Here is a 27939-nt window from a genome sequence, read left to right on the forward strand (position 1 = left end):
ATATACTGTATATATATATATATATATATATATATATATATATATATATATACAGTATATATATATATATATATACAGTATATATACTGTATATAGACCTGACCGTGATAAGTGAATTCTAGGAAGTAGGATTTCTATTTATAAATTTATTTTCCAAGAGTTAGCACATAGAAAGTTTGATTGCGACCTTTTTAACATTAGAGCCCTCTACACATGAAATAACACCCCTATAGTCACCTTTACACTTGTATTATCCAGTGTAGTAGACATAAGAGAAAATAGGACGTATTAGATATAAATAAGACATAATATACTGTATACTAACATGTTAGCATTGAAGAGTTTCTAGGTCTTTTTTTTTTTTTACTTCCTGTTTTGTACAGTACTTCCTGTAATTGCTATTGTCTCATCAACCTAACATTACTGACACCTAGTGACCAGTGTAGAATGTGTCTTCTGAATGTCTTATATTTTAGTTCATTTAGCCATTTTTATTCTTGGAAATGCTTAATTTAGTTGCTTAAATATGCGTATTATTGAGTAATAGGCCGTATTCAACAATGAAACAGCATGATTTATTAATATATTTTTTTTTAAACATGATAGAGTGAAGCCACGAAATTTGAAGCACAAAGTGGCAAGGGATTACTGTAGTATAAAAATGGGTCATGGGTCCCTTAGGTCCTAGAGACGTGGCGATCACAGCTGCACAGGAGGGGCCCCAATGTGATTTTTTTGTATTCCCCATGGGGTCCAGAATTCCTGATGGTGATACAATTTGACCAAGGTTGAGGTTGAGCTTCTGAATGCATGCATTTCTGTATACAATTGAACGGCTGCAAACCTAAAATGATTTTTCAAATGGCAAACAATCGGGAACTACAGGTTTAAAAACACAAGTGGCGACATTTTGGGTTATTTCCTGACAAATCTTCAATGACATGTCTTTTCAAAATAACCTTGACGTGACAAAAAAAAACCATTTATGTTTTGAAGCAGCTATACACTTATGTAGGAGGAGAAAGTCCTGGGATTGTACATAAAGCAAAGTACAAAATGATGGCTTACAATTAAATCCCAGCTGCTGTGTAATTATGTGGTTTTACAACATGCCTCGGGGGAGTACATATAGACCCTTGACATAACTAAAACTGTAATTAGGTTTGCAGCATTTTCCCTGTTTTTACTCCACCTAGACTCCAAAAAAAAAAGCCTCAGGTCAGAAACGGGTAGGAATGTTGACGGCAGTCCCTTTGAGGATGTGCCGACAAATAAACCAAATGAAAAGCGCTGTGATACAAATAATATCTATAAATGTTCACTGGCCATGCTACGCAAGTGGTACCCGCTCCTGGAATGGGAACATGCTCTTCTGCTGACACCTAAAGGACAAACATGATTTTACACACCACAAAAACATACAATAAAATGTTTTGATCAGTAAAAATGACCAATAAAATACAATCAGATATATTTAATTAAAAAAAAAAAAAAACAATTACAACATTTCACAGTTCATTAAGAATCACAGCACATGAAATGATTTGTGTCAATTATGAAAAGTATTGCTTCCATTCCTTTGGTAATATTAGTAGCATAAAATAAACCAATTTGGTTCCAAGATCTGTGATGGAAAAAACAAACTGACAAAGACAAATCAAAATGCCATCATGGAAATGGTCAAATGACATCATAAAACATACAAAGCAAGAAAAAAATCATTTAATGCTAAGAAAACCTGTTGTAGGGAAATGGAGCATTATGGTCAATAGGTTTCCCCAATTTGGTTGTTTAATGTGTGTTTTTGAATGACATCATCTTATGTTATGGCAATAAATGACGTATTTTAGTATGTTTGGGTCCCGAGCCGAAAAGGTTTGAGAAACCCTGCCAGCCAGTCACAATGCAGAAGCAGCAGAGTTGAACATCGTGGACTCTCCAATGTTCTCTCCACACAGTGACGTCATATTGTCTATGCTGTCGTTCATAGTGGTTTTTGGAAGGTTCACTTAGCTGCTAATCATCATCTCATATGAAAACGATGATGTCAGTAGAACACCATCTTAGTCAGTGGTCCCCAACCTTTTTTGACCCATGGACCAGCTTGTGTTCCACAAATCTCGTACATTATAGCTATGTAAGACATGTTTTTCCAGAAAGATTATTACATCGCTGTTTGACAAGTGTGGGAAAAGGCAGTGCGCTAGCATGAATTAACTTCAGACACGTGCACAAAGTCATCAAAACGTACTTTTATGCATTCCCACATAGTATCAGCATTTGAGACCAAATATGAGGTGAAAGAAAAAATGGTAAAAATACAGTAGTATTCTATCTGCGCGGCATGAGATAAAGTTAGCACACGCACAATGGACATGCGTCAAGCGAGACGGATGTCACAGAGAATCCGGCCACTTTTCAAAATAAAACATACAAAAAAATGAAAATGGAAATTATTTTTTTTCTGTGCAGCCCGGTACCAAATGACCCACGGCCTGGTACCGGGCGACGGCCCGGGGGTTGGAGACCACTGATCTTAGTGAAAGCCTGTGCTTGTCAAAAATCATGTAGTGACAACCTAAAAGTTAAAAAAAAAAAAATACAGCTACAGAATTACCACCGTTCTGCAGTATATGGGGTTTCCAAAACATATTGTATATAAAGCATGAATTAAAAGATCATTCAATGTCATCCACTGTAAAATTCATGGTTGAAAATGCAGGTATGAGCAAATTCCATGAAAAAGAACATTAAAAAGTCTAATACTGTACAAATGCAATGTTCATGATTACATTTTTGTTACACAATCATGAACTGAAATGTGGAATCTCTGTGTTCTGCTACATTATTGGTCCTTTTAATGAGAGAAAATGTTCACTTCTGGCTTGATATTGTTACAAATCAATTAACAGTAAAAACAAAAAAAAAAGTAAAAAAAACATAAATCCTTGATCATCTTCCTAGCTGCTGAAATTCCTAAAGCACTTCCTCCCTACAAGCCATCTTTAATTCTCATTGGACAACATCCAGAAGCATACTGAGGGGGCATCACAGGGATTACTTTTAATCCTCGGTACCGAACTGCAGATTCCTCACAAATGTTCAAAATCAGCATGTAACCTTGACAAAAAAAAATATACAGGTACATACAGTGGATCCCCGCACAATTGGGATTCAGCATTCACCGCAAAAAATGTTTTAATTTTATTTTTTCCCCGCAGAAAACACATCTCATTCACCCCGAGTCAGTAATCTTTTCCAAACACGAGATAATACAGGTAAAATGGACAGCATACAGTTAATGTACCACTGTTTAAAAAAAAAAAAAGTCTGAAATTTGTACCATTTGAACGTACCATAGTTACTCACTTACATATAACATCTGCACTGTTACTCCGATTCCACCTGTTCATCTTACAATATCGTTCATTAGTGGCGATACAGTACGTATACATTTTATACTTTAACATGCAGCTAAATCATCTAATGTAGTCATTACAACAGTCACTTTTACTGCAAATGTTGATCCGAAATCGTCGGAGAACGTCAACGTCAAGCTAGCAGGAGGATTTGGAGGGGGACGAGTGAGCCGTGTGTCAAAAATAGACATTTTTATGGGTGTATCAATTACTCGCTGATTCTCACCATTCGCTGGTGGTCCCAGGAAGTAACCCCCGCAAGGATCTACTGTATTAAGTACCGTAAACTGCATCAAATAAGCAATCATGTACTCCAGCTGGTAGTTCCACAGTGGCTTTAGCAGCAATATTGCACTTTTTTAGTAACCTCGATAAAAAAAAAACTTGCTCCTATTCTAATAAACTGTCAGTAAAACTGTCCTACTGGAGTTTTGAATTACAGTAAATAAATCTTACACGACACAAACTAATGATTCATACGTTGTTCATATCCACAAAATCCTTTCCAAGTGTCGCGTACTTACTCGACTGCATACATTTTCATTGTTTTGTTTTCCTACAATATTCTTGGTTCTTCTTGGCTTTGTCTGGGTACATTTTTAGCAACACAAACAGTTCTGAGAGGAATTTGTGAACTCACTTGTACACCCGCTTTGCCTACACACATTCCGTCCACCAAAAAAAATCAACAGGAACTGCTTGGGAGGGGGTGGCTCCAGTTCGCGCTTTGAGGCACAAGCAACCTGTGGAACCAGTGACGCAAAATCATGCGCTATCAGTACCAAAAAACAGAAAAAAATACAGCAACTGCAGCTCCTGAACTGCAAAACTATTCGACACAAATATGATATATTCTTCAAAAGAACCATCATATAGAAATCAGTTTCAAGGCACAACAACAGCAATTTTGTTTGTGAATATATTCTCATCTGTAAATCACACAAGTTAAATGCAGCTCTTTTGTAACTGGGCATCCAATCTGCCCCCTTATTAACCTAATGTTCTTGTTTTTGATCTGTAGGGAGCACCTGGAGAGAACCAGAGCAGGCAAACAGAGAACATCTAAACTCCAAAAAGCAGGTTTGAACCTAAAACCCTCTTCTGCGATAGTGCAAACCACTCTCAAATCTTTTACAGTGGAACCTCTGCTAGCGTCAATAATCCGTTCCGGAAGGTCCTAATATGTACTTTAACCGAATCTATTTTTTCCAAATCCAATTAATCCGTTCCACACCCAAAAAATGTTAAGATAAAACCAGAAAAAAAGTGTGTCATGTGCAGAAAACAATTAGAAATGAAAGAAATGGATGAATGTACCGTACACTTAACGTCACTTTTATGTTTGGTGAAGACCTTTGTCACAAAAATGGCAAGGGAGGTAGGTGAGTCATGATTTTTTTTTTAAATATTAAAAACTATAACATGAAATAAAAATGAATATTTGTCCATTGAGCTGTAATGTAAATGTATTTCCTGAACGTTTCCATCCATCCATTTTCTATACCGCTTCTCCTCATTAGGGTCGCAGGGGCATGCTGGAGCCTATCCCAGCTGACTTCGGGCGACAGGCGGGGTACACCCTGGACTGGTCACCAGCCAATGGCAGGGCACATATAGACAAACAAGCATTCACACTCACATTCATACCTATGGACAATTTAGAGTCACCAATTAACCTCACATGCATGTTTTTGGATGTGGGAGGAAACCGGAGTACCCGGAGAAAACCCACGCACGCATTTTCTTTGCTGAATTTGCACATTTCTTGACCAAATACTGGGTAGAAACCCAAGATGAGGCTGCTACGAGCGTCTCCTCTCGGCTTCGCGCGCAAGCCCTGCCTACCGTCCGATTGCACTCAATGACTGCGCTGACGTGGATGATGGCACCTGCCGGTTTCTGTTTGTCAGCATGTCGCCATTAATATAATGTAATGTAATATTAAAAAAAGACATAAATGGGACAAATACGTACTTTTTTTGTTAGCCTCTTAATAAGCAACCTGTATTAACGTAGAAAAGGTACAAAGGAGTCAGTGTCATGAACCTACCTCACCGCATGTTACTGATCTACACGGACACCAACTTCGCGAGTTATTTCTTGAATTCGAGAGCGTTTCTTACCGTCTTTATCGACATACTGGTACTTGCCACTCTCTTTGGCTCCATTGTAAGTTATTGTGCAGCCGTGATCAACAACAAAAGCCGAGACGTGTGGTGTACCGGTGTTAGTTAGCAAAGAACTACGTCGGGTGAGTGAAAGCAGGTTCAATGCTAATAGGCTGCTAACAGGACCGTTAAGTGATTAAAATGCGTTACAAACACAGTTGGGCTCACACAAGTGTATTAATAACAAGATTATACGTGGACAATTTTAGCGCTATAAAAGGGGCGCACGCCAACCGAGGGTCCACTGTATTTGCTTGACTTTGGACTGACCGGCATGAAAACTTGCAATAGCGGCTATGCTTTGTCTATCACAAAAAATTGCAATCTACCCCTTAGTGCAAAACCCAGATAAAGATCCCAATCCATGTCAGAACAGACAGGTGCAGAGAAAGAGCCGTGCTGTGCCACTGCTGGCCACGCGTCAACACCTGATCATGAAAACTGGCTAAACTACATGGACAACAAGGCCCTGTTCTTGCAGCATAGTGGTCAAATATTACTTATCTTTCAGACTGGGGAGAGTAACATCACCATTTGGTTCTGGCAACTCATCGAAAAGGACAAGTGTTGTAAACATGCTTTGAAGAATAATTAGAAATGTACTGCATTCATTTTTAGCTAGGTTCCACAAACTCTTTGGGTATGTTCGGTTGGGTCACGACTGTTCCAAAACCCCGGAATATATTCCATTCTGTGTGAAGTTAAGTGTTGCTATCCTTTTCAGACATACCCAAATTTTTTTGTCCCAGGAAGTCATTTAGAGAAACCCACAGCTTGCTATGTGCACACATGCAAGCACAGAGAGGTTCCGCTGCTTTGCTTTTTCACGTGCTATTTCCTTGTTCTTGTTCAAACATCAGCATGGCGAGTTTGGAGCGAGAACCGAGACCTTCCAAGTTGCTCTGAACGCACCTGTGGTAGATGTCCTCGCTAAGCCGTGGGTTGCAGGTTTGGTAGCGGTAACTCTGGTGCAAGGCTGGCTCTACGGCCCTGAACACATGCAAACCCGAGTACTTAATGAACATGTCATAAATGTCCAGGGTCTCTAGGATCTCCTCGTTCTCTTGGACATCTTCAACCATTTTTGTGCGTGTTGCCATATAGTCTGCATTGTAAAAACAAGCTTCATCAAACGACCAGCGATCAAAATGCCCGGAGTCCTTGACCAGGTCGACTGTGGCTGGATGCGGCTGGTTGTGGTATGCCACGTCGGGATTGTAATCCTGGAAATGGATGGGGAAGAACACTTGCCAGTTATTTATGGAATTCATGCGGCAACGGTTCATAAACTCCGCATTGATATTCGTGTTAACACCCGCTAGGAGGAACAGTGTGTCAACCGGGTGCTTCTTTGAAATGATGTCCATGAACTTGATCTGAGATGGTGTTTCCGTCTTGACGCTGATCCAAGGGATTTTCACTGAGGAGTATGTCCCCTCGAGGATGTTTATTTGAGCTTTTACGCTGGCAAATATGTCATTCTGGTTAACTTGCTGTGCCTCCACTGGGTCATAAATGAATAAGAAGGTGAGGACGGCGTTCTCACTTGTCTCAAAGGAGTTTGAGGCAAAGACCTTCAAGAAATGCTCAACAGAGCCCCGTTCCAACACAGTAATCGGTATAATGACATGAACCCTTGTGGCTTCTGTGACATAGGGCATGGGAATTATCTCTACCTGGCTCAAAGGTCGCACCAGATGAACACGCTTGGAGATCGAACGACTGTGACCTTTTTGGTTGACCGCTTCGAGCTGCAGATCTAAGGTGTACTCCATGCCCCTGGTGGGGTCAAAGCGCCTGTAGCCATTAATCAGATGCTGCTTCTTCAGGTGCAAGACCGGTTTGTACTTCTTGTTCAGTTCTCCTACAGCTTTGTCAATGACATCCGCCACATCCATGCGGTCAATGCCATGCAGCTCACACTTTGGGGATCCATCCAAGCATGTATAAATCTCTTCTTCTGTAAAGTACTCCCACTGTAAAACTTCAAACCGAGTCTTTGGTTCGGAGGGTGGGTTGATCCCAATTGGCCACTCTGCACTTCGGTTGCCCTCAAAAGCCACCACGCTGACATTCTTGATTTCTGCCTGTGGAACATAAAAACAAGTGCATCCATCAAGCAAGACATGTAATACTGTGCTGACAGGGCTAATGCTCCACCACAAGTTTTTGGACCTACCTCAGCGATAACAGGCGATTTGTGACACTTGAAAATCCCCTTACCTGGAGCTTAGCAATCTCATCGTAAGTCTTCTGCAGTTCAATCTCAGTGAAGTATCTGTGTAGCCGGTACATCTGTTCAGGGTCAGACACTGGATGGACCGTCAGAGCTTTTTTGAACTGCTCACTCTGCTCTTTGCTTGGATCAGAGTTTTTTCCCAACTGGTAGTGGTGGTAGTGGAGCCCCTGACACAGAAGGAGAACTTGACAGATTTCACATATGAAACAGCATTTCTGCTGGAAGTCTTGCATTTGTTTTTATAAGGTCAAGGATCAGTACATTTTAATTAGAAGTCATGCATTTCTTTTTTGAGGTCAAGGTTCAGTAAATTTCAATGAAATTGAAATTAATGTTTTAAATACATTAAAATTTGAATTGTAATGAAATTAAAATGAATGACATTAATAATGAATTAATAATTATTTGTATTAAAATTCATTATATAAATGATTAATTAAATGACCACTTTCAGTCATTTAAAAGAAAACAAAATGCCGGACAAAACTGCTTACATTTTATGTAAACAGCTTTAATGATGTTTAAAATGAAACGAGTACAATAATTAATCCAATAAAAGCAATTCACAAATGTAAATTTAAAAATACAAAATGTAAAAATAAAATATTTGAATATTTCTACAATGTTTCTTTTTAGGAAAATAAAACAACAACAACAACAACAGTAACAGTTTGAACAGGCTGAATAATTATTTTATTTTTAGGACATTGGAAGTTCCTTTTGGTCTGTAGTTCCCGATCTCGACTGAAAAATCTCGGCACATTGCTTTCGTCCAATCCGCTTGCTTTTGTCCGTTCACGTATTTCACCAGGAAGGCAAAGTGTACTCAAACTGGAGACTTTAAGAACGGTAAAGAGTTTTCTAGCTCCGGTTTCACCTTGGCACTATCATTACACATGATTCTCGCTGCACTGTATTTGTTTACGAAGTGCACGCATGGCTAGATTGTGAAACAGTTACACTTCCTGCCATAGTCCCATCATGTACAGTTATACCCCCAATTACAACAGATTCAAGTTTAAAGCAGCCAATATGTTGAGTTTAGAATTGAAATGTGAATGAAGAAACAAAACAATACTGGTCCCTGAACAGACCAGTAAGGTCACGGAACATCTTCCAGCAGCACTGTCTCTAAAACAAGAGCGCATGTAAGTGATCCCCATTACTTCATTGTGTGAACCTCTGTGGGAGCGACAGTTGGCTTTTTCCATAAATTTGGTTGGCTTTGGCTCGGTACACCAGAAGAAAATCTGTGTACAAATATTTAAACACGAGCGATTAGTCATAGCTCCCGTGCAGCAACCCTACAACATATTGTAGACTTGGCCGCCACAGATGTCAGTGCTTTTCCAGTCATTATCTTCAATCAGGTTTCCAAATGTTACAGCATGATTAATGAATGAATAAAATCCCGCACTGGTTGAGAAATCAGAATGTTGGTTTGTCACCTCCCCACCAACGACCCCTCTCGCCCTCCATCAAGTACGTCTAATGACATGAGAATGACACAACTTGACCGGCAGAGGATTTTCAAACCACCTTAGGTGTGCTCTTCTATTCTTTATTTCTTTCCACTCTCCAGCCCAAGTAGAAAAAGGAGGGTATTAGCAACCTGCTCTGTCATATAAATACCACCTCCGTGCAAGCCTAGTAATTATAGCTTTATATAGCAGTCTTTCACTGTTAAGTACACACAGGTCAGGGCCATGACAGCTCAGAATCCTTGCTATAACTTTCCCACAGCTGTTTTAAATGACCTTCTCTGATCAGTTTTCCCTTTGGGCTTCTCATTCACTGTAACTATGAAGTGCCTTTTTTTCCTGCACTTTAACACTACACATTGTACAGCATGGTGGAGGAAATATCAGCATGATTTAGCCCCCCGTATTGTGGAATCCGATTCTCGCGAGTTAAACTCAAGTGGGTGGATGGATGGAGAAGAGGAGGAACAACTCCTAATCTACAATTTGTGCTACACAGATATACTGTGTATATATACCAGCTGCAAAGCAAGAAGCTATGCTATACTTATGGGGCCAAATTACACCATTTAATTAAGTATTGATACCTGAAAATCACGTGGTGTCCAAATCATCATGAATGTTATAACTGGCATAAACTTCATTGCAAGGTTGAATGAACTTCACATTGTAATTTTTACGTGTTTTTTATGATGTGGCTGTGATTGAACGCTGCAAAAAATATGCATGTTTTGAGTGCATAGACACTTTGGGTCCAATTTGGACATTTTCACTCAGGAGTGTACAGTCGTCCCTTGCTACAGTGCGCCCTCACTCTCTAATTTTTATTTTTTATTAATTAATAAATGGTCGCTGGTTTGTGGTTGAATATGGTCAATTATTAGTTTAAAAAAAAAAATATATATATATATATATATATACACACACACACATTAAGCAAATTGTACGTATACATGGCCTAAATTAAGCATTTTCAAGCAAAAAAAATGGCTAAATGAACACAAATACAAATATAAGACATTCAAAAGACATGATATGAAGTGTAATACAGCATCTGTGGCTTTCGTGCACCTTTAAGAAGCGGGGCCTGGGAAGTGATGTAGTCAGCTGAATGTTCACTCCATGCATTGTGTTAATACTGCTCCTTAATAAAGCGACTGAAGTGCATCGTGAGTCTCTTCTTAACCACAAAACAGTGGCAGTAGAGCAGTATTCTACGCTGGTCTCTAGATGTCAGGAACATTACATTGATGAGACAATAGCCACCAGGAAGTACGCTGTCAATGCTAGCGTGTTAGTCTATCTTATCTTATTTATGTCTAAGATGGCTTATTGTCTATTATTATGTTTCTTTATTGGGTAATAAAAGTATAAAGATTACTACAGGGGTGTTATTTCGTGTCTACAGTACTCTAATAATGGTAAAACACGTATTTAAAAGGTTATAAACAGGTTTTCTATGCTCCAATTAACCACGATAAACGAGGGACGACTGCACTCACTTTTGTTGCGAGCAGTGTAGAGTTATTACTGTCAAGTTATTTTGAGGGGGGAGTAAATTCACACTGTTATACAAGCTGTGCACTGACTACTTTACACTGTATCAAAGTGTCATTTCTTCAGTGTTGTTCTATGAAAAGATACAATAAAATATTTGTGAGACGTATACTCACTTTTTTTCAAAGTGCAGAGGTATAATGACCCTACAAAATACTGTGAAAGTAACAATACTTTTTCATGGCAAGTTAGGTCATTTAATGGCCAAGACAGCATGCTTTTCACTTATTGAGGCTAAAACTGAAGGCATCAAGACAAACAAGCAACAAGTGAAAGATAAAAGTCTACACTTCAATCACGTCTTGACTGTTCTATATCAAATCTATTGTGGTGTTGTGGAAAAGCTACATAATAAAAGCTCTGTTGTTGTCCAAATACATCTGTACATAACTGGAGCGCTGCAAGTTAGGGCATATATGTTCCTTACCTCATAGTCGTTTACACAGTTTGTAGCCGTGTAGTCAATGATGCATCTCCCGAGCCACTCATCAGGCCTGGCGCTCAGGATATCGTTCCTGCAGTTTTCTAGGAACGGTTGAAGTCGAAGGAGCAAGGTACGGGACAGGAGGTACCCGAACCCTCCGTAGCAGTACCTCCCTTCCATCTCCCCACCGATGAACTCCTCCGGACAGCCCATGTACAGCTCTCGATCAATACTCAGGTGATCCACAAGATGTTTGATCCTGTCGGCTTCTGTGTAGACGTCATCTTGGACCAGGTAAAACCAGTCATACTCATTGATATAATGGTCAAAGATGTATTTAATAGTCTGAAACATGTTCCAGATCAGTCTTTCATCCCCATGTGAGACTACAAACATGCCATGGGGGACTTTGCGGTTGCGTGTGCCGGTGAAGAAGACCACAGGGTCCAGGTGATGGCTAATAGTGCGATTGACAGCCACGCCCAGGGTGTTTATGGTGTTTTTAGATGTCAGGACTCCAACGAAGAGACGTTCGCGCAACCCCAATTCTGTGCTTATGTATTTTGCCCTGAAAGAGACACCAAACAGCAACTCAATACAATGTCGACAGCATAGATTCTCAACTGGCAGGTCTTAATCTTGCAATTTTATTCTGGAGGGGATCATTCATGCAGCGGGGTGTCGTCTATTAACACTCCAATAGGTGGTGACAATGCTCTGTTGTGCTCACTCTCCTCTTGCCCCTTTACCCCAGGGTGAACCACTGCCCGCAACACTGTCCCTTCCCCTCTATGCCCATTTTGTCAGCATGAACACGCGTCGCGATCCCCGTGAACTTAATCCATGAACTCAGTTGAAGAAACAACCAAGTCAATTTTTCAGTGTGAAGTGTGTCCCTATCTCCTGCCAAAAAGCCATGCTTCCCATAAATGGAAGAATGTCCAGATAAGGAGTGAGTTCTGGTGATGCCGCGTCATTGTTATTGTTTAGAGCCCCATTTAAACTGTGGTTGAATAAACGAGTGGACCCCCTTCTCTCTCAAACTGCAGATGTGTCTTGTTTTTGTTTCTCAATACTCCAAGTCAAAGGCCAACAGCGCTTGCTAGCAGTCTCCAGCCTAAAATGTTAAATGTGCCCGTCCTGTCTCTTGTTTATTGTATTGTATTGTATTTGTACTTTATTTATCCCACAGCGGGGAAATTCACTTGTTACAGGGAAGATGTTTAGCCTTAGAAAGTGTTTGACTTAAGTATTTCATGCTTGTTATATATCAGCTGTTTAAGTGGAATGTGCATCGTAGTTATCCATTAAATTGTCATAGTTGGAGGTGTTCGATATCGCCATGAACACATCGCTAATCCTAACTTAAGGGGTGATGGTGGGTCCCTCACTCAAAGCAGTTGAGAACCGTCGGTCTACACAGTATCCAATGCCTTGAGATATGGATAAAAGCTCATATGAGTTGTCTATAATGCAAGTTATCAGGAAAATCAAATGAGTTAACTATAGAGTAGTGTATTTTTGATTACTTATGTAAATGTTTCCGCAAGAACAAGCAATTGTATCATCTGTTGCGGCTTTTAGGTGTGTTGGCATCTATTTTTAAAACGGTGATCATCTGATTAATCATTGATAGGACACTTATTTAGAAACAAACCAACCTTCAACTCGTAGTCCACGTAAACCAAACATCCTATTTTTTTAACTAATGCCAAAAACGCAAAGCAAACATTAGTGCACTGAAAACGTATTTCTGTAAGACAGCATACAGCATCAACTGTGTGCTGTGTATTTCGAAGAACCACTGCAGTTGGCTTTTTTTTTTATGGAACTTTCAACATCAAGTCTCTTGGGGTGTCCAGGCTAATATTTGAACAGGGATTTGTACATTTCACTGTACCAACACAGCAAAAACATGGTGTTTGAGGTTCTCTGCTGCTTGGCAAAAGTCTACAAGGTACATATTAGTAGTAACACACGAGTAACCACCTTGTATCGATGTATGCTAGTATGATTCATTTGGTCAAGTGTGAACGCAGTCCTGGACCAAGAGGAACGGACCAAACAGGGGACCGAGCCCGCCTGAGAGATAAGTCTCTGTCAACTTTACAGGCTACATATCATTAACCCAAAGCATTTTTTGCTCCATTGACAAAATACAAGAGTGAACGCAATCCAAACTGCACTAATTTAACCCATTTATTTTTGGTCTGAACTACAAGAGTGAACGCACCTTCAGGTGGTCTCGGTCCACCTGGAAGTATAACTGTCACTTAATTTGGATGCAGTATATAAACCATGATACTGAAAGTTCAAATAAGACTTATTAGCTTACTTCATGATACGGCGATCACACATACCTGAAAACTTTCTTAGGCGTACTTGGCTCGACTTGATTATATGGGACTATTCGTGGTTCGAAATCCGCCTCGGACTCCACGTCGTTGAGGACTGAAATGGAATTGGTCTTCCTGGCCCCTTTAAACTGTTCAACCTGAGCCAAAGCAGCGCCATCAGCGTCGGTCCCGTCCACATAACATGCTTCTTCTGTCCAGTTCACACTCAGCAAACTCAAGGAGAATCCTAAAGAAATGCCGATTACTACCGGGCCCAGCGACCTCAGGGCAGAAAGAAGGGCTGAAAATCTCATCTTGCGCGTCGGCCCCTCTTTCCCGGTGCACTTTCGGAGCCTACAACCTCTCTAACAGACACGCCACAGGTCAACTACATCAAGTCGCCGATGTTTCCACATCCAACTTCTACAAAAGACGTAAGTTCTTCCTTAGAAATTACGTAGGATTCTTACGTGTCAGGATCGCTGCTTACATAGCTCCGCCCCTTCCAATGGAAGACTCACCCGCAGGCGGATCTAGTTCCTGTGTGTCTCCATGCGCTTAAAGCTGCGTGTAAGGCTATTCAATGCTTGCAAGTTGGCGGTAGTGAGACGACCAGTTCACCTGCGTCGCCGTGTGACGTCACCACCCAATCCCTTGCGGTGAATCGTCAGCAGAGGTTGGCATTGTCAACTCTTCATTTTTTTCAATTATAGAATGCACGATACAGTTCAGAATGCTACAAATAAAATAAAATGTAAAAATATAGTGCAATAAAAATGTAACAATTGTTAGCATACTACATTGCCATTTTACATTAGTTACATACTTTCTGCTATACATTTTTATATTTTTAGTCTCGTCTTAACATTCAGATTTGCCAAATGAATATGTGGCAAAGCAACTACAGTATTTGATAAAAGTCAGTACACCTCTCACATTCTTACTCCACTATATTCTCAAGGGACAATACTACAGAAAAGAAAATAGATATACTTTAGAGCAGGGCTCACCAACGTTTTTTCTTGTGAGAGCTACTTTTACAAAATGAAAATGGCCAAGAGCTACTCATTTTTGTAACATTTATTTTCAGAGCTTATTTTAAACCCAAACAAAGCGAATATGCTTGTTTTACCAGAACATTAACAAAATGCTGGTGTTCACAACTCACATTTTGTATTTCAGAATGCATTTCTTTCTACTGTTCTTTCATTATTAACTGAAAACCTGAATGAAAAGCAGGCTTGCGGGCACCTCATGTGGTCGTGGGGGGCTACCTGGTGCCTGCGGGCACCACGTTGGTGACCCCTGCTTTAGAGTAATCAGGATAGAACTTATTTTTTTGTAACGTAACTTTTTATGACTTTTTAAATCTATTTTTGTCTTGCAGCTTTTTGTCTTTTTGCCTTAGCGAGTCAATCACATGTTTGATTTGGCTTAGTTCATTTATCCAGGCTAACTATGCTGCTTTCCAAGCTATACACTGACTACTCTAAATTATATCCAAGTTTCAATTCTATAGTTTTGCCCCTTGAGAAGATTTAGTAAAACGGTTGCTGAAATGTAAGACGTGTACTCACTTTTGTGATATGTTATACGTAGAAAGTGGCAGACAATCAGACAATAGAACAGGTAAAACCTGTAGCATTTTGTGCATTTCCAAAACAATTAATAATAAATAGCAATATTGTCCCTGGGTGTGCAGGCGTGCAGTCAGGGCCAGCAAAGCCTTCTTCTCTGCTGCTAATGTCAGCATTTTTCCATCGTCTGATCAGCTGATCAGAGCAAAACCGTTTGACAAGCCAAGTTACACCCACAATGGCTGACTAGGGAGGAGAAATTGATATCTAGTAGATGTATTTTATTTAGAGGTTTTATGCTTTGTCATGTTTTTAGATAAATGTAGATTCAGAGTTGCTCCAGATTATGTTGTAGTGTAGAGGTTTGAAGTCGTTTGAAGTCATTGCATTTATTAGCCATTCCATTTACACTCGTTAGATTTGGCTGATTATCCCGTTTGATTAGCAACTTAGAAAATTAAACCCTACTATCTTGTTTTGGGCCTGAAATCAGAAACTGTGTGTCAGCCATCGTGCAGGCCTTTGTTTTCGGAATGGCAAATAACTATAAGAAATCCCTAAAGTTTTCTAGTCATCCATGATAAATTATCCTAAACAGCAAAGCCAAGTAGAATTCTTCACATGCTTGAATATTTTCAGCCCATTGAAAAGGGATTAATCAGCTCTTTAGCTTTTTCTTGAAAAAAAAACTCTTTGTCCTCTCATGCCATCTGGTGGTAACATAACGGGAAGCCCCAACGCATACTGTCAGAATTTAAAATAAATGTAGATGTACTGTACATAAGGAAATAGGAGTTGTGTGTCTTTCTGTGTAAACAGTCCGTGCAGCGTATGACACAAAAATATTTTAACATAAGGATTTCTGTGGAAAATGGAGCATTTTTACGCTGTGTGACAAAGAATCATTTATTGCAAACATGGAGGTAAAACCCTCGTTACCAGGTGGAGCAAGACCCTTACCCCTTCGTGTGTTGAGCAGGCGCACCTACCTCTCTGACTTCTCCGCTTAAAGGGTTAAAAAGGACACTTCTTAGTCAGGTTGAAGGAAACTCACCCAGGTTTTCACGGCTCGTGTAGAGGCGGCCCCTCTACATCCAGACCAAGTACAACAGAGTAACCATATTTATATTGCACCCAGCACTGGACCCTCCACTTTATAGCCGCTTTCCTTCCTATTGGTTTATTGCACTTGGTGTAGACCTGGGAACAGCCTAAAAGGAATTATCTTAGACAAACAGCTTACTCTTATATCACACAAAACGTTAAAACAACAGTAAAAGTGAATGAAGGAAATTTAATAGTCAAGTTGGCAAGGGCAAAAAGCAGTGAAACGAGAAAAATCATACATTACTTTGTCTTTTAAAATGTTGTTGAGCTCCAGTTACATATATGAAAAATGCTGTAAAAATGTCCCACCCGGAAATGTCCAAAGTAGTTAAAAAGGAGAAGCGGGTCGCTACCACCCTCTCAGTTTCATCCCGAAATGAACAATAATCATGCCACAACAGCATCCATATAAAAAAGTAAAAGACCAAAGAAATCCTTTTTGAAATCCACTGCTAGGGGGAAAATCCTTATCCCAAAGGTGAGACTCGTCGGTCCACGGTCGATAAATCTTCCTTGGTTTCCTGCAAGGTTCTAGGTTGCACGTGGAAAAAGGAGAGAAGGAGCTGCATGTGTGTGGCTACCTCCGATGTGCCCGAACACTTCCTCTCTTCTCTAAACTGCGCCTTGCTGGTCTAACACTAAGTTTGCAAAGTCTGTGTTTCTTCTGACGAGAGAGCAGTTTGCTCTTTTCAGAACAAAGTCACAGGGTTGGTCAATTCGGTAGATGCAGCTACACGTAGCCCAGGGACTCACAAGGAGAAGAAGCCCCGTAATTCTTGGGTGTGGTTTTTATACCTTCTCATCCTTTGGCGTCATAGCCCCAATCTTTTCCTCCTTTTTTGGAAATGATTAAAATATTCTCTTAAGTTAAGCGACTTCGCAGAACTTGCACAGCCCTTCTCGGAACATTGCAAAATATTCCTGTAAGTTTTGCCTCAACCCCTACCCAGCAGTGGAATCACATGTCATCAACATACCTTTCTCAAGCAGGCCGCAACCGATTCAAATCAACACTGGTCTGTGTGTGTGCGGGTGTGTGTGTCACAGTGTCCCTAACAATGCATTCACTCTGAACGAGGTGAAGGTTCAACTAACTGGTGTTCAAAATGTGGTTACTATATGTAGATAATAACAGCTAGCACATCAAGCAAGCGTAAAAGATCTCAAATGTATCCCTTCTGTGAGCAGAGCCATCTTTCCATAACCATTGGTTATACATGTATGTACATATCACTACGAAAATATCCTCCTTTCCCAAGGCGAGGTCGACCTAACAATACTTAATTGCATAGCCATAAGCACAATCGTACTATAGAGTGTCCCTCCTTTATGCCATGCAAGCCTCCTATGTCTGCCCATATTAACCATACATGTCTTTTTTTATATTTATTATCGACAATGGTATTTATGGCGTCGTAATCAACAGGCATACATGTTGTATATGCTAGCAAATAGTTACCCTTAACACATATCCTCGCCAGTTACCCCTGGCTGGGACCCTAGACAGGTGCTATCATTCCAGGTCAGAATGAACCTGGGAGCGATGATGATAAAGGGGTTGCTCCACTCTCCCCAAGTCACTTGCATAACCTCATCACCGGATGCCTTTTAAGGTCATGCCCAGGACCTAGTCTTTCCTAAAAAAGTCCCTTGTTACTGTAAGATTCTTGACAATGGTGCCATCTATCCATCCATTTTCTCCCATTTAGCCTGTTCAGGGATGGGGGAGATGAAGCCTATTCCAAGTGACTATGTGTGAAAGGCAGGCTACACCCTGGTCTGAGTGCCAGATAATCATAGGACAGAAACTGAATACAAGGCCAGAAACCAAGACACAAGACAGCCACAGCAAAGGGTGTCAAATGAAATTAGAGCAATGATTGCAGATCATGTCATTAAACGGGGCATGACGATGAGTGAGGCTGTTGCTATGATGTAGCTACAACATGTAACAGCAGACCAGTGTCAAGCCTGAATTTTTTATGTTTTGCATTTTTATTAAAAGTGTTTTCCCAATGATAACGCAGTGTTTTATCATTGAGTTAAGTGTCAAATGTAGAAAACTGTGTGTAATGTTCTGCAACAACTGTGCAAAGTGCAAAGCAGAAAATGTGTTTAAGTTCAAATTGTGTTTAGCGATTGTCGCAAAAAGTTTTGGTTTTAAACTCTGGTCTTAGCATTCACTTATGGGGTGTAAGCAGTTGGCAAAAACTGTTATGTATTTACTTTTTATTTACTATTTACTCAAACACTGACCAAATTTTCTCAGCAATGTGGTCTGTAACAATTCAACATCAAACTTTATAAAACAAGCAATGCAAGGCAATAATGTCCTGACTTGTGTAATACATGCTATGATGTGGAACAACAACAAAATTAAAAATAACAATACAGTATTCTTTTTCAGTGGAATGAAATCATTTTCAGACTGTAATTTTAAAGCTGTTGAATGATGATATGCAAAAATTATGTTGTACCTGTTGAGAACTTGAAGCAATTCATTTTAGTATATTTTTTAAATAAAATAATAGTTGAATTATTGGCAGCATTCGACCTGTCGACAATTTCAAACGTGACAATAACAATTTTTGCGTTTTTTTTTTGCAAAAATAACAACTCATGACAACTTTATATGAACCATCACTAATCGTTTTTTTTAATTTGTTATTATGTTTTTAAGTAATGATAATATTCTGACAAATACTGTACCTGTTGACAATTGCAGCAATCGCCACAATGTGGTTTGTCCAAGTGGAGTTGCCGTATCAAATTGACTCGACTGAGCCGACTGACCACATCCGGGTATTTTCGTGTATGCGGAAGTTGGAGTACCACTTGAAGATGACGTTGAGCGGGTCGATATGAGAACACAAGTCCAGACGAGCGGAGAGAAACAGCCCGTGAGTTGAATAAGCTGCTGCCAGAGGGCGTTCAGCGTGTCAGAGTTGTTCATGGTTCTCCTGTTGCTCCTTTTGGGTTTTTAAGTGCAGCTCTGGCTCATGGCAGAGATGGAATGTCGCGTGTTGTCCATTCAGAGTCATGTTGTCCGCGGATACGTGGGGAATAAATCGGCAACATTCCCGCTGCAGGTAAATATGCCGTTTAACATGCAGTGTTTGTAGCCGTATAGCTAACATTACACGAGTCTGCTTGAGCTTATTTGCAAAGACAGCTGTGATGATGTTACAAGTATTTTATTTATGTAGACTATCCATCTCCACGCAGAGCCATTCCATTAGGTACACTTGCACAATGTCATTCTATCCAATGCAAATAATACATCATGCGCAATTGTGATTAACACTGCTAGAAAGGTATTTATTTGCCATTTAACGTAATGTCAAACGGGATTGTTTTCTCTTTGAATGTTTGCATTGTTCCTGTTTTCTCAGGTCCTGGGTTTTGAAGTGGACTCCATCAACTCTGTGCAGTTCTCCAACCACACAGGTTGTCCCATGTCATAAATGACAACATTTTAAAAATGGCTGCAGATTTGCAAATAACTTGGTTTGAAGGCTAAGTCCAATGTATCAATTCAGTTACTTTGGAATAGAGACCAAGGTGCCGTAGACTACATAGTTAATGACTATTTTATTGCTTTTGGACTTTGCACACTTTCAGTGGTTGTCAGTGTTGAGAAAATAATGCCAAAATAACTTGCCTATATGCCAGAAGCACTGGGACTGTTGATTTAGTTTAGAATATAGGCTCTGTTAACGCATGCATTCTTGGTCTTAAATTTTGCTCAGCTTGTCAACAAATGCACATTTGTCTCTGTCAATTTGTATTCCTCACAGTGATAATTTGAAGGTCCCTGGGAGATTAAGATTAAAGATTAAAATATCCCTCTCCTTCAATCAGGTGATTTCATATTACAGCGAACCTTAGCTAATGTGATCCCGCAAATGCGCATTACAATTTGCACATAGAAAAACATCTTAATGCTCATTAGCACATTGAAAGAAAACGTTAAAATGTTGAAACTTTCATGACCAAAGTGGTGCCAGATAGAATTAAATCCAGGCTGGGCTTTATTCACCTAACAATTTGAAGAATGTGACTCCCCATAGGGAAAGTGTTTGCACAGCACCCTCTTAAATCAATTAATCACTGCAGCTAGTCTAAAAAATAGTTATTTTTAAATAGTGTGTCTATACAGACTACATGACATGTAGTTAGATTTGTATGTTTAAATGTTGGTTCTGGGAGCCTTTCTCTGTAAAAGCTCTCTCACAGCAGGAGTTGCCCTCGTTGGCTCAGGGGCAGTGGAGGTCTTGGTGTGAACTTTGCGCTCCTTTTGTGTGTTCATTCATTTGCAGTCTGAACAGCTTCGGGTGTGTTTACTTCGGGTTAATGGTGAAGAGGCACCAAAAAGGGGCTGCTGGCACCCACAGACATCCCATTTAGTCAATGCGAATGCACTGTTGAAGAGTCTAATAAAGTGAGTCGGTGTTAAGACAGAAAAGGGAAGAAACAGAACAGGTCACTTTAGATGTGAATTTTCTTAGTTGATTAATCTGAAGCTTGTTGTTTCGATTAATCAAGTAATTGGTCGGGGGCCAGACCAGGGGTATCCAAAGTGCATCCCAGGGGCCATTTACAGCCTGCTGCTCTTTTTTTATTGATCTGCAGCACGTTATAAAAATATAATTTAACAAGAAAACTTAAAATGAAACAACTGCAGCAAAAATAGAAAAATCAGAATTTTTCCAAGAATGAAGTCAAAATATTAAAGAAAAAAAGTTGAATAAGTAATTACTTATTACTTACTAGTAATTACTAAAAATACTAATTACTTTAATAAGTAATCTAACAAGAAAAAAGTTGTAATATTCGAGAATAACGTCATTTTAGGAGCAGTAGTTTGAAATATAAAAAAAAGAGAGCGATATAAGATTATGACAAACAAAACAAAAAATAAAGTTGTCATTTTTGGAAAATGAGGTTGGGGAAAGTTGGAATATTATGGGAATAAAGTCAAAATATTATTGTAATAAAGTTGTAATATTACGAAAAGAAAATTTACAAAGATTATTTGAGAAAAAAGTTGAATGTATGGAAAAAAAATTAAAAACAGCAAAAATGTGGGGGAAAAAAGAGCAAAGTTCATACTAATAATAGGCTTTTTCACCTATATCACAGAGCTGAGATGCAGGTTTTTTCTTGAAATATATTTAACTTCTTATCATATCTACATGTGTTGCTTTACAAAATATCAAAGTGGCCCTGGTATCCTTTCATTTTTCAGTATGTGGCCCTCGGTGGACAAGGTTTGGACACCCCTGCCCTCGACGAACGAAATCAATATGAACCAAACACACAGTTAATGGTTTGGTTTGCAACATATCAGAAAACTGTCAAAAATGTCAATCTCTGTTTTCCAAAGTCAAAGCTGATGTATGTGAATATCTTGTTTTGTCAAACACAAAAATAATAGTTCTGACTTCATGGATGACCAAGGAATTTTTTTTAATCACATTTGAGAGTCTGAAGTCAGGATATTTACATTTTTAAATTAAAACGTTTAATCAAATACCAAAAAAGTTGTTGATTAATTGGATAATCATGTCATCGCTGCAGCTTTAATAATAATCAAACTTTTGTCTCCTTTCAAGGCTACGCCTACTGGAAGGGTCAAGTCTTGACAGCCGATGAGCTCAACGTGCTGTACGAGGGCATCAAGCTCAATAAGGTCAACCACTATGACTATATCCTCACAGGTGAGTCCAAAAGACAAGCCATGTCGATATTTTGTCTTTTTATTGAGCCCAAATATTTCAAAAAGAGCATCCCGCGTCGGAATGTACATTTTTGTTACACTTCCTCCTCCCAAGGGTACAGCAGGGACACGTCCTTCCTGACGACTGTGGTTGACATCATTCAAGAGCTGAAAAAGGCCAATCCCAGTCTGGTATATGGTGAGTGCAACACTGGTGGATTAAATCTCACATTTAAAAAACTAAACATACAGTATATTAAAAAAAAAAAAAAAAAAGTGACCGTCGATGTTTCTTTTTTTCAACAGTTTGTGATCCTGTGATGGGAGACCACGGTGCAATGGTGAGCACCACTCTGTTCTTATGCTAAGCAAATAGGCATAAGGACTTAATATTTAATTATGTCCACATTGAGGATGTTTACAACCACGCATTTCTAGTTTGATGGCACCTATAAAGCAGCCAAAACAAATATTGAATTTGTCGCCCGTTCCAGTATGTCCCAGAGGAACTTCTGCCAGTCTACAGGGACAAAGTAGTGCCTTTGGCTGACATCCTTACACCCAACCAGTTTGAAGCAGAGTGAGTGACATTTTACAATAATGCATGAACAAAGAGCCAGTAACTAGCATTTGTAAATGATACACTTGAGCTGTTTTCCTTCATCTGCCTTTTCTGAAATAGGCTGTTAACCGGAAGAAAAATCCACACAATAGAAGATGCATTGGAGGTGGGTGCCATGTGTGCTGCGTTTAGACAACAGCCCAACATTGTGAGGTCATGCTTTCTCTTGTTCTCTCCAGGCAATGGAAATGCTTCATAAGATGGGTCCTGAGATGGTGGTCCTCACGAGCACTGACTTGCCTTCAAAACGAGGAGACCACTACCTGGTGGCCCTCGGGAGCCAAAAAACAGGTAAAGTACCTCAGCAGTGTCCTCAACACAAATGATAAGACTGTAGCATTCAAGAAATGTAAGATATTTCTTCTGTGGGGAAATAAGTACAGTAATCCCTCGTTTATCGCAGTTAATCAGTTCCACACCTGACCGTGAATTTCTGCAAAGTAGGATTCCTTATTTACAGTATAAATCAAATGTTTTCATAGTTACAGCATAGAGGTTTACAACCCTCTAAATATTGGTTTTAACATTATTAGAGCCCTCTAGACATGTAATTACTCGTCTATATCACCATTACACTCATATTACCCAATATAGTATACAGTACATAATAAGAGAGAATAAGCCATTTAAGACATAACTAAGAAAAAAAATCTTTTATTTTAGTGTGGGTTACGACCACAACTCATGTTAGGAATTGTTGTACCTGTTGTGAGATCACTGACAACTAGTGAACAGTGTAGAATACCATATATCATCACAATGTCTTGGGTTTTATGAATGCTTTATATTTGTATTTTAGTTTATTTAGACATTTTTATGATTGAAAATTCATAATTTTGCCCCAAAATACGTCAAATTTGCTTCAATATGCATATTTTTTTCCTAATAATAGTCCACTCTCAACCACAAAACACTATGATTTATTAATAAAGATATTTTTGAAAAACCATGCGCCATGTGGCGAGGGATTACTGAAGTATGAACCTTGAGTAAATGTGTTCCAAAACACTGCAGTTTATCAGTATCTTAAAAAAATAAACTTGTGCATTTTGTGCAAGGGGGCACATTGCAAAGGTGATCCGAGCATTCAGCATGAAGTTCAGCTCGAGGTTCTATCACCAAATTCACCCGCTCTCCTGTCGATCCCATTTCCTTTCCAACAATCAAACCAACATCTGGCCTTCATGCTTGGTGAACCCCTAATATCGCTGCCCTTTCTGTCATCCTTTATGTAGTCAAACCAGACGGGACCATTAGCAGTCAGAAGATCTGCATGGACATCCCCAAAGTTGATGCGGTGTTTGTGGGGACGGGGGACCTGTTTGCTGCCATGTTGTTGGCCTGGACACACCATCACCCCAAAGACCTGAAGGTCAGACCCACTTTTGTGTGGCTGTAATCCTGCAATGGCTGCTGTAATGCAATAATGGCTACTTGGTGTAACCCCGTCTTTGGTTATTTTCCCCCCACAGGCTGCCTGTGAAAAGACTGTTTCGGTCATGCACCATGTAATTAAGCGCACCATTACTTACGCTAATGGTATTTCTGGCTATTTTTTTATATCATTACTATTCTTGAGACGTGTGTTATCATTTTCTCTTCATTTATACTTTCGACTGTTTCAGAAAAAGCCGGCCCGGGGAAAAGGCCGAGCCCGGCACAGCTGGAGCTGAGGATGGTTCAGAGCAAAGCCGACATTGAGAATCCGACCATCGTAGTGGAAGCGACTGTTTTACAAAAGTCCTAAAATGCACACACAGGTACAGGATGTTAAATGTAGGATTGTTCCCATCCAGATGTTAAACTGGTCCAAGACCTCTACTCTGTACGGAGACACTCCAGAATCACTGCCGTACATCTCTAACTACTGTAAATCAAAACGAAAGCATTATTAGCCAATAGGGCTTATTTTTAGAGACAGGTTACTTGACTAGTAAATGTACTTGAATACTCCTTTTAGACATGACACTGAAATAATACACGGGAATAAATAGATGCATGCTTGTCCATGCCTCTGCCTGTTTAGGTTTTATTATGAAGTCACCATAGGTGCGATGTTGTCTAAGCTACACATAGGCCAAACTATGTAACCTCATGTCACAACAAAGAAGTGAAATGTTTTTACGTAATAACAAAGATGTCACTTTAGTGCATTGTGCATTTAGTGTCATTGCTTTGGGAGTCACTTGAAGTGGTACGTTCAGGTGTGAGGCTTTGTGATACGCGTACTGTAACACCCATGCAGTTTTACTTCATTGGTGGTCCATATATTTTAATTTATCCACTTTATTTTCCACTCTTTATCAAATTGTTTTTGATGTTTTGAATCCACACACTCTTTTAATATATTTCTGGTAGGGTTTCTCACTTTGTTGTTGAGATAATGCACACGTAATATTAGATCCTGATCTTAAACATCTCAAATTGAGGTTTGCGCAGATAATCTTTGACATATATATGGTGTGAAAATGTGTTTGCTCCCTTCCTGATTTCTTTTTTTTTGTGCATGTTTGTCACAGTTATGTAAATGAAGCATTTTATTATTAAGGGAGAAAAAAAATCCAAACCTCCATGGCCCTGTGTGAAAAAGTGATTGGCCCCGTTAAAACACGAGGAGATTAATTGCGATCTATCAGCCTGGAAAAGGGTATAAAGCCATTTCTAAAGCTTTAGGACTCCAGCGAACCACAGTGAGAGCCATTATCCACAAATGGCGAAAACATGGAACAGTGGTGAACCTTCCCAGGAGTGGCTGGCCAACCAAAATTATCCCAAGAGCGCAGCAACGACTCACCCAAGAGGTCACAAAAGACCCCACAACAACATCCAAATAACTGCAGGGCTCACTTGCCTCAATTAACGTCAGTGTTCATGACTGCACCATAAGAAAGACACTGGACAAAAAAGGCCTGCGTGGCAGAATTCCAAGACGAAAACCACTGCTGAACAAAAAGAACATTAAGGTTCATCTCAATTATAGATAGATACTTTATTGATCTCAAGGAGAAATTCACATTCGTCTCAATTTTGTCAGAAAACATCTTGATGATCCCCAACACCTTTGTCTGACGAGACATTGAACTTTTTGGAAGGTGTGTGTCCCATTACATCTGGTGTAAAAGTAACACCGCATTTCAGAAAAAGAACATACCAACAGTAAAATAAGGTGGTGGTAGTGTAATGGGCTTGGCCTGTTTTGCTGCTTCAGGTCCTGGAAGACTTGTTGTGATAAATGGAATTCTGCTGTCTACCAACAAATCCTGAAGGAGAATGACCGGCCATCTGTTTGTGACCTCAAGCTGAAACAAACGGACAATGAACCAAAACACACTAGCAAGTCCACCTCTGAATGGCTGAAGAAAAACAAAACGAAGACTTTGGAGTGGCCTAGTCAATGTCCTGACCTGAATCCTATTAAGATGCTGTGGCATGACCTTAAAAAGGCAGTTCATGCTGGAAAACCCTCCAATGTGGCTGAATTACAGCAATTCTGCAATGAGTAGGCCAAAATTCCTCCACAGTGCTGTAAGAGACTCATTGCAAGTTATGGCAAATGCTTGATTGCAGTTGTTGCTGCTAAGGGTGGCCCAACCAGTTATTACATTGAGGGGGCAATCACTTTTTCCACACAGGGCCATGTAGGTTTGGATTTTTTTCTCCCTTAATAATAAAAAGTTTCATTTAAAAACTGCATTTTGTGTTTAGTTGTGTTGTCATTGATGAATATTTAAATTTGTTTGATGATCTGAAACATTTAAGTGTGACAAACATGCAAAAAAAAAAAGAAATCAGCAAGGGGGCAAACAGCAAACACTTTTTCACACCACTATATATACATATATGAATCATCACTATTTTTCTTCATTGCCATATCGCCACACTTGTGAATAGCCTTAAAGCAGTTAGGAAGTTGTGAATGTTTTGGGGTTTTTTTGTGTACGACTGATCCAAAAAAAAACATTTGAAGGCCAAAACCTTCAGCAGTTGCTCTCACAGAGCAAATAAAACGACAATAATAATAATAATAAATCATCTAATAACTTTCCCACAAGTGTGTGTTTCTTGTATTTGAAAAATGCCTAAAACAAGAAAAAGTGCTCTGGCTTGTTTGGTTTTGGTTTTGTTGTGAGCCTTATCGTTGATCATCAAATTGGGTGCTGTACTAAGTGTCTATGGAAAAGTTCCAAAGAAATGCACACGTTATTTTCACTAGAACCAATATTAACTTGGGAACAGATGTGTACCTCTTTAAAAATGCATTGCTAGACAGTGCAGTATGAACAAGAAGTAAAATAGTTTGAAATCAGAGCATACGTGTGCTATTTGTAACAATGTATTCGATGAAAATCGGGTACATTGAAATGAGTATCGTGTGAGTGCTTAATAGTGTGGTAGTGTGATTAGGGGCAGGTATGGTTGTGCTCGCACTAATCCACTGTATGAATAGCTGGCATTAACCCAAATAGACACAACACAATATATCCACCTAAATACAGCTGAGTAATTTGTGATCTGTATGCAATACTTATTTCCGAAAGGAAAATCCAATTTGAAAGATATTTATGATATTTATCAGCTCTCAATACTGCGTATAGTGAAAAGAAGCAGCTGTGCTGAAACGCCAGCAGATGGCTGAAGAGGTCTACAGTTATACTGATACCGATATTCTTTAGGATTACTGAATGACTACGACTATGCCCTTAATTTGTTTATCATAATTATAATCTGAACAACACGGGACAGGGGTTTTAGTCTAACAAAAACTTATTTGTGAACAATTGTATAATTTATAGATATAACAGTAAAAGATAATATCAACAAAATAATCAAACGATATCCTGAGGTCAATAGCGCAAAATAAACTGAAGCTAAAACTACCATTGGCTCTTGGGAGTGTGTCAACAATATATAAATATGTGCCAGATAGTTGTGCAATCGCACAACAAAACGCTGAATTTGAACTGGATAATGTCGCTCTCATCACACCTAGTATCGATTTGATACGGTCCTGGTATCGATAGAATCGATATTTGGCTTGAGCCGCCGACTCCGAGTTGATACTAGTGATGGGAACCACGATTCCTTTTCCTGACTCGAGTACTTATGAGTCACTCGCTGAAGTAAATCGGCTAACTCCAATACAGAGCGTCTGCGCGAGAAACACTTTCGGCAGCTGAGCTGGAGATGCTCGGCGAACACTCCTAAGTCAGTGGAACCCGACTCCTCGGACGAAAAGGAAACGGGATTTGATTTGAGTCAAGAACAGATCTGTTGCTTTTCGACGGGGCTG

The 27939-nt window shown here is 39.5% G+C and overlaps 3 protein-coding genes across 3 annotated transcripts in view; 2 read left to right on the plus strand and 1 right to left on the minus strand.

Annotated features, from left to right (window-relative positions):
* Window positions 1-6083, plus strand: part of asic4a (acid-sensing (proton-gated) ion channel family member 4a) — a 142686-nt gene extending 136603 nt beyond the window's left edge. Inside the window, exon 11 of the transcript XR_008572527.1 lies at window positions 4441-6083. The gene's annotated coding sequence lies outside the window, so the exon portion shown is untranslated. The remainder of the gene's footprint in view (window positions 1-4440) is intronic.
* Window positions 674-14156, minus strand: chpfa (chondroitin polymerizing factor a). The gene is made up of 4 exons (XM_054788198.1): window positions 13649-14156; window positions 11292-11856; window positions 7811-7993; window positions 674-7674 (listed from the first exon to the last, which is right to left on the minus strand). Exons 1-4 carry the CDS (start codon window positions 13936-13938, stop codon window positions 6412-6414), a joined length of 2301 nt encoding a protein of 766 aa, XP_054644173.1. The 5' UTR covers window positions 13939-14156; the 3' UTR covers window positions 674-6411.
* Window positions 14157-19097: 4941 nt separating this feature from the next.
* On the plus strand, window positions 19098-27074 carry LOC129188149 (pyridoxal kinase-like). The gene is made up of 12 exons (XM_054788267.1): window positions 19098-19208; window positions 19294-19397; window positions 19701-19755; window positions 21924-22028; window positions 22143-22226; window positions 22334-22368; window positions 22522-22607; window positions 22710-22755; window positions 22829-22940; window positions 23885-24021; window positions 24122-24188; window positions 24275-27074. Exons 2-12 carry the CDS (start codon window positions 19308-19310, stop codon window positions 24394-24396), a joined length of 939 nt encoding a protein of 312 aa, XP_054644242.1. The 5' UTR covers window positions 19098-19208; window positions 19294-19307; the 3' UTR covers window positions 24397-27074.
* The last annotated feature ends 865 nt before the right edge of the window (window positions 27075-27939 follow it).

The sequence above is a fragment of the Dunckerocampus dactyliophorus genome, chromosome 9 (assembly GCF_027744805.1).
Source record: "Dunckerocampus dactyliophorus isolate RoL2022-P2 chromosome 9, RoL_Ddac_1.1, whole genome shotgun sequence".
NCBI classification, from domain to species: Eukaryota; Metazoa; Chordata; class Actinopteri; order Syngnathiformes; family Syngnathidae; genus Dunckerocampus; species Dunckerocampus dactyliophorus.